General features: G+C 36.7%; 1 protein-coding gene across 1 annotated transcript; it reads left to right on the forward strand.

The window, feature by feature from the left end:
• Positions 1–7,053, forward strand: LOC307149104 (GTPase IMAP family member 9-like; the record flags this gene model as incomplete). Its single annotated transcript, XM_079855180.1, has 4 exons — positions 1–93; positions 5,517–5,621; positions 5,782–5,812; positions 6,359–7,053. 4 exons carry the CDS (start codon positions 1–3, stop codon positions 7,051–7,053), a joined length of 924 nt encoding a protein of 307 aa, XP_079711306.1.
• Between the last annotated feature and the right edge of the window lie 1,205 nt (positions 7,054–8,258).

Here is an 8,258-nt window from a genome sequence, read left to right on the forward strand (position 1 = left end):
ATGGCACGCTACACAGGTGAGGAAGCTATTCAATTCAACCTGTGTAGTACCGAAGAGATCCCAATTCCCTCAGAAAAAGAGCGACTTGATCCAGTCATGGATACACTTTCGGATTAGTAAGTTTTTTATTTATATTCGTTGTACTATTTCCAGACTTGCTAGCCATTTATTCCTGTGAAATAAATAATTACTCCAGTTTTTAGTTCCACACGATCCTTCAGAAATCATTCTAATATGATGATTTGATGATTAAGAAATATTTCTGATTATTATGAATGTTGAAAACAGATGTGTAAATTTTTTTCAGGATTCTTTGAGGAGTAGAAAGTTCAAAAGAACAGCATTTATCTGAAATAGAGATCTGTATTGTAACATTATTCATTACCATCAGATCAGATGATGGTCATTTTTTAGGGATGTTTGTTATCATGTAGTGGCTTACCCTTCAAGCTCCTGCTCCTTTATTTCTTAAAATATACTGTGCTCCTCTCTGATAAATCATAACAATTACTATTGTAAATATTTTTATAATTAACAATATAGTTTTACAGTACACCATTGCCACTAACAAAAACACAAAATAAGATTTAAATAAATATTTTTTATTGGCAGAAGCAGGTGCAGAAGTGGGCAGAGTTTCCATTTCAGCACTGCGTGCCCAGCAGTTGGCAGCGAGTCTTCATACTGCACGAGCAACGGGTAATGTTAGGCAAACAGAAAATTTACATTTATCCTACAGTGCCACTGTAACAGCTGCGGCAGCATGCTAGTTATGCCTGACTACACTGTTAGACCTTAGCAGGGTTTTTATACAGTAAAATACTGGCAACAATGTTGGCAACACTGTTTGACACATCTACATATACTTTTGATTGTCACCATTGTTGAGATTCATGTGCTGATTGTTGATGTCTGTGTGTGTCTGAGTAAGTGGTGGAAATTTAAATTTTTTCCAGAGACTCGTTTATTTTCAGTTCGTTCACCAAAATGATTCGTTCAGATTTGTTCACTAATTCGTTCAGTGACAATTTCTTCCTGTTACATAAATACTGCAGCAGGTGGTGAAAAAGAGTGTATTTTATGATAAGTTTTAACAAACGTAATTACTTGTTACAAAAAAACTGATTTGGCTTTGTTAAAATTTGTGCCTTATTTACTAAATTAATAAAATAAGTCTAAGGTTCAGATTACCAAACCAAGGTTTTCTTGCATAATTAACATTTTAATTGTTTGGTCAGACATACACATTCATAAATCTGGGATTATATTAAACGTTGAGTTATGTTATGTATGTTAAATACGATAAACAATTATACGCACACCTTTAACTGCGCTTTGAATGAGATTGAATCACATGCTAAATGACCGATCTACCCAGTACTCTCATTCACAAATGAAAAGTACCAGTTTGATCATTTCGTTCACGAACAAGATCTCTCTCTCGTTCAGACTCGAAACAGAGCGATCTCGGTCAGTGATGGGCGTAGTCGTTCAGTAGATCCAACCAATTACATGCCCCTTCACAGCCCGAACTGAAATGTTATTTGCTAACGTTACGCAAATGAGACCTAACCAATACTGTCATATTTTTTGGTTTGTTTTAGTTTTTAGAGAAGTGCATATGACATGAATAAAACGTAATTAATTCATTTTTGATAATACAAAATGAACACAAATAGTAAAGTAAATTTTTCAAAGTGCAAAATACCACAAAACTAAGTCTAAAACACAAACAAAAGAAAAGAAAAGCAGGTAAAGAGAAGTGTAAATTTAAAGGTCCCGTATTATGCCCCTTTTCACAAGATGTAAAAGAAGTCTCTGATGTCCCCAGAGTGTGTATGTGAAGTTTCAGCTCAAAATACCCAACAGATCATTTTTTACAGCATGTTTAAATTGTCATTTTTGGGGTCACAGAAAAACGCTCTGTTTTAGTGTGTGCCCTTTAAATGCAAATGAGCTGCTGCTGGACGGCACAGGGGGCTGAGCTTCGTGAGCTCGCGCTCAGTCTCTCAGGACAATTTCATCTCACGGAATGATGATAATATCAGAAACTCTTAGTAACGGTGTTCAGTTCGAGTCGGACAATAATGCCTACAGAGTCAGAGTGCTGTATAGAGATGAAACAGGTATAGTTTAGTAGTTTAATTACGGTTATTATAACGTATTTGTCATCTGCTTATATGTATCCATTATTTATTAATAGCCTACAAGTCTGCTGTCTGAATGATGATCAAACATATACTGATGAGTTTAATAAAGTTTATTGTACATCACACAAAAGATGAAGCGTCAGTTTTACTTCAGAAAATCACTGTAAGAGCTGAGTAAACACAGTAAGTTATAAGAAGTGCGCAAGTACATAAACGAATTTCGGTAGAGTTGAGGGAGCATTCCTGTGGGCGGAGGTTAGTCAAAAAACGGTTCTAGTGACGTCACTAAAGAAGGAAGTAGAGGGATGTAGTCCAAACGGGCCGTTCGATGTAGTCAACTTCTGTTAAATAAAATATCTCGCTTGGCATTGAACTTTGAGATTTATAATTTTACAGATATTATTTATACTCTAACAACAACATTACACACTAACTAAAGTTTGAAACATGGGATCACGAAGAACGGGACCTTTAAAGGGTACATAACATGCACAGTTTCACCTAATCTCATGTTAATCTTGAGTACCTATAGAGTAGTAGTGCATCCTTAATATATCCAAAAAGTGTTTAGTTTTATTATATTTATAATAGAAAAATACAGCTTTCCGATTCTCTCCGGAAAAAGCCAAGGTCCTGGAGGCGGAGCTATAGAGTCAAGCGGTAGTGCTTGATTTCCAGCAAAAGACAGAAATCTGATCCAGTTGTACTTACATGAATGGGGTCTTATATCACTGGGACCGCTCCACGTTTTAATAGCAAACGATTTGCAAATCCAGCGTCGACCTGGGCCTTGGTAATAAAACATTCGTCACTGAAATGAAAAGAACACATAACCGCACTTCCTACACTCCGTTGCTGCCCCGGAAAAACAAACTGCATCCACTGTTCCTGTAACACTGGGTTCTTTGGAAAGCTGGACACGGTAAGCTTTCCCTCACATCCAAATACACACTTTTTTGGAGACATTCTTGAACAAATCCTATGCAGCGCTGGCGCCGATGATTTCCTGTTGAAGCGCGTTGATGTGCGCGGTCTCGCTCTCCTCTAGTCGACGTGTGCGCGGGCGAGCTTTTCCGAGAGAAATGCTCATATAAGGAGTTCCACTCTGGTCTACGTCATTAGATCCACGGTCGAAAAAAAAACAGCCGAAACTTGTACCAACCCGGAAGTAAGATTTTCGGCACAGAAATTCTCTGTTATTCGTCCAAATTTTTTTTTTTTAACTTTGCCCATGTTTAGCATGAGAATCCATCTCTTTAACACTGTAAACAACTCTGAATACATGAAACACCATTGTACCCCCCCTTTAAATCAAGTAAACAGTCAAGTACAAAATGACAATGTTAATTTATCTTTGTTAGCCTATATTTAACCATGCTTGTGTTATTAAACTGTTTTCATTACAATGGTAAAGTGTAAATTTCCTTCTTTGATGCAAATATGCTGACTACACAAACCCAGCTCTATCTGTTCGTTCAAACAACTGGTTCTTTTCGTTCACGAACGACATGTACCAGTTCGTTCACGAGAAGATCTCTCTCTCTCTCTCGTTCAGACTCAAAAGCAACTCGGTCACAGTCAGTGAAGGGCATATTCGTTCACTACATCCAACAAATCACATGCTCCGTCACATCTCATACTCGAACGCTATTGGCTTGAGGTTTAGTCATTCTTGACAGGTTGAAAACACAGAGCCGGTTCACTGAGCTGCGCATGCGCTGCTAATAGCGCCGCGCGGCTGTGGAGGGAGGGATTTCAGTAAACAAGAAATATAAGTCAATGGATTACGTCAGGGTTCACCAATCTCGGTCCTGGAGGGCCACTGTCCTGCAGAGTTTAGCTCCAGCCGCAATTAAACACACCTGAACCAGCTAATCAAGGTATCACTAGGCATACTAGAAACTTTCAAACAGGTGTGTTGGAGCTGGTTGGAGCTAAACTCTGCAGGACAGCGGCCCTCCAGGACCGAGATTGGTGAACCCTGCATTACGTGAACGAGAACGATTCGTTCACCTAAAAGATTCGTTCAAAAAGAACGATTCGTTCACGAACGTAACATCACTAATTGGTCATTACAGCATCACAGTGATTCTACAGAATAATATCCAGATTCGTCATTATAATCCAAATGATTTCTTAAAAGTTGTTCTGATATTTAAAAAAAAATAACAAAAATCTTTCTTTAAGGCACACACAGACATCAAGATTCAGTGTATGATTCTCAACAATGGTGACAAAAAGAATATTCAATTAGGAAAAGGAAATTACTAAGACAATTTAGATAATAATTTATTCATACCGCAATGCATGACGAGAGTCATTGATGAGTTTTGATTGGTGGCAGCCACTGCAACATGCTTTATTATTGTCACCATTGTTGAGAATCACAGGCTAATTCTTGATGTCTGTGTGTCCAAATAAAATACTTCTCAAAATATTTTGATCAGATTAACTTTTAAGAAATCTTATTGATTGTATAGAAAATGCAGGTCAAAAGATGATTATTTCAAAACACAACCAACACCACCTGATCAGCTTTTCTCTTTGTTCATCAGAGAGTTATAACTCAGATAAAACAGCCAAACAAAGTCTAACATTATTAGTTTAAGGGTCAAAAGCCCAACTAAAGCAAACACTGATCACAATAATGCTAACTTTTAAAAAAGAGATCTTCTCCTTTGGTGATTCTGCTTGTTAACATCAGGTGTCTTCAATAATGCTCAATCATCACTCAATCAATCACTAAATTATCTCATTAACTTTAACACTCTTGAGTCTGGAGCCAAATAAACTCACAGGAGAGTTCATTTAACACTGGAGTTTTTGCTGTATGAGTTCATGGGTGGAATAAATATATGGCAGGACTTTTACTTTCTGACCCCTGGACTCTCCACCTCTGACCAGAACTGGACCTTATCGTAGCCAAAAAATCTGTGTATATTAAATTTGGCGTTATTTCAGCCACAGCCTCAGATGAAATCAACTGAAGAGAAAAGAAGACATTAAATCTGTGAAGATCTCAGCAGAGGAGGATTAAACAACTCCACAAACAGCATTACCAGCTTCACTTATTACTAACCAGGGGTGCGTTTCCCGAAAGCATCGTTGGCCAACTATGGTCGCAAGTTCATCGCAATGTCCATTGAACTCTATTGGTAACGACGGAACTTGCGACCATAGTTGGCCAACGATGCTTTCGGGAAACCCACCCCAGACTGACTTTATTTCTGGCAGACATCTACAGAAGTTCTTATTGAGAATTAACAGAGGTTTAACTCTAATGTGTTTCATTTGAAGTCACCATAATAGTGATTAGTGTTTCCATTAGTTGGGCTCTTAACTCTTATTATACTTTTTGTCTTTTAGAAGAAGAAGCAGATGATGAAGAGTCTGGATCTCTCTGATCCCGGTCCTCACGTCTTCCTGCTCGTCATCAGAATCGACAGATTCACAGAAAATGTGGACAAGATCGTGAGAAAGATTTACGAGCACTTCGGAAAAGAAGATCAGAGAAGAAGAGATAGAAAACAGTGTTCAGAAAGAACAAAGAGCAACAAATGAGAGAGAAAAAGGATGTTTGGATAGAAATCAAAGCGACAGAAAACATGAAACATGTTCGATCGGTGAGGAGAAGAAAGAAACACCAGAAAATCATTCAATCGGTAAATATTTAGCTGTTTATAAATTGTATATGTTTCAATTGTATATTCTGATGTGAAAATATGATTGTATTAGATTTAAATTATTGTTTTATTTTAAATAATTAAGTTATTTAATATTTAACAATATTTATTGACATTTCCTTGGAAGTAAACTTGCAGATAAGAAACACTAACAACATTTTGCATTTTTTTTTTTTTTTTCAGAAGACTGAAACTTTTATTTAAATACAATTGCAACACAAAAAAAGTTGTAATATGAAAATGTACACCTCTTTTTATTAAGATATGTTTAAAGTTAGTAAAAATATGCATATTATTCTATGCATCATAAAATTATTTATTTAATATTCACTGATGATTATATGACGTTGTATTGGATATACATTTACAGATGAATTCATAAATTTGATATTACCGAAACATTGACAGAACATTTGCATTTATTCAGTGTTTTCAATATTTTAAGACATTTTTCACATTGTTTTGAGCCTCAAAACTATCATAGACAGTTATCTGAACTAATATGCATATTGTTTTTCTTCACAGCGTCCGATCTGAGGATTGTTCTTCTGGGTAAAAGTGGATCAGGAAAGAGCTCGACAGCAAACACCATCCTGGGCAGAGATGCCTTCAAAACCAATAAGAGTTTCCCATCAAGCCCTCAAACCTGTGTGAAACAAGAAGCCGGCGTGTGCGGAAGAAACATCTCAGTGATCGACACCTCAGGACTGTTGGATCCGTCGATGACGAGGGACCAGCTGAAGGCTGAGATTGAGACGTGTGTGGAGATGTCTTCTCCTGGTCCTCATGTGTTTCTGCTGGTCATCAGACTGGATGACAGATTCACAGATGAAGAGAAAAACACAGTCAAATGGATTCAGGAAAATATTGGAGAAGAAGCTGTTCGTCACACCATCGTTCTGTTCACTCACGCTGATCATCTGAAGGGTCGATCATTAGATGAGTATATCAGAGACACTCCAGGTCTACAGGCATTTACTGAGAGTTTTGGTGGCAGATTTCACTCATTTAACAATGAAGACATGAAGAACTGCTCTCAGGTCACTGAACTGCTGGAGAAGATTGAGAGGATGGTGGAGAGAAATGGAGGAGAGCACTACATCACAGAGAAAGAGGAGAAACTCAAAGAAAACCCATCCAGTTGGTTGAAAGGAGTGTTTATTTTCGTCATAGCACTCGCGGCTGCGGCGGTCGCTCAGACTGGCTTTGAGGGAAGATGAACATCTGGAACAACAGCACAGCAATATGAACAAAACTGGAAAATCCCATTTTGATTGTCTTCAATATTACAGATTCTAAAAAAATTAAAAATAAAAACAGTGAGAGACTATATAAATTGTACTGTTCATAATATTTAATTAGGCTGGACCTAAAGTAGGGCTGTGCGATATATATCGTGAGATTGTTATGCGCATCTCGTCAGTAAAGCCGGTTCCTTGATTAGTAGTAAATCTCCATCACCTGCTTTCAGATGAAGCGGCATTTAGGGCTGATGAGATAATTAAGTGATTAATTTAGTGATGATTGAGCATTATTGAAGACACCTGATGTTAACAAGCAGAATCACTGAAGAAGAAAATCACAAATTGTAAGTTACCATTAAGGTGATGGGTGTTTGCTTTAGTTGGGCTCTAGACCATTATATGTTTACTTTAATATTTACTGTTGTTTGTCTGCTGTTATTGATTTATAACAGTTAAATGAACAAAGTAAAATGTTATCTTATAGTGTTGGTTATGTTTTGACATAATCATGCTGTGATCTGAAAAAGGAAACTTATTGAGATAGTTTGGTTTAATTTGTTAGCAGCAGTTTAGTGATTCTTCAACCTATGATTATCAGTACTTTACTTATAATTCAAAATATTTAATAAACATTGTTCTGATCAAAAGACATTCAGATACTTTCGTTTAAAACACAGACATCAATAATCAGCCTGTGAATCTCAACAATGGTGACAATAATAAAGCATGTTGCAGTGGCTGCCACCAATCACAACTCATTAATGGCTCCCATCATGCATTGCGGTATGAATAAATTATGATCTGAATTGTCTATGTAATTTACTTTTTCTAATTGAATATTCTGCTCGTCACCGATGCATAGACTGAATCTTGACATCTGTGTGTGCCTAAAAGAATGATTTTTTTTTTTTTTTAAACAACTTTTAAGAAATCCTTTATATTATATCAAAAATTCTGGGCATTTATGCAGATTCACTAACCAACAACATAAATCAAAGTCAGAAAGAAGGATTTTAATGAGTTCAGTGATCAAGTTCAAATGATGATTGTCATAACATAACCAGCACCATCAGTCACTTTTTTGTTCAACTGGTGATTATAATTCAGAAACAACAGACAAACAAAATCTAAAGTTAATAATATATGGGTCAAGAGTCCAACTAAAGCAACCATTGATCGTC

This window comes from Squalius cephalus (assembly GCF_949319135.1).
Source record: "Squalius cephalus genome assembly, chromosome: 2".
Taxonomy (NCBI): Eukaryota; Metazoa; Chordata; class Actinopteri; order Cypriniformes; family Leuciscidae; genus Squalius; species Squalius cephalus.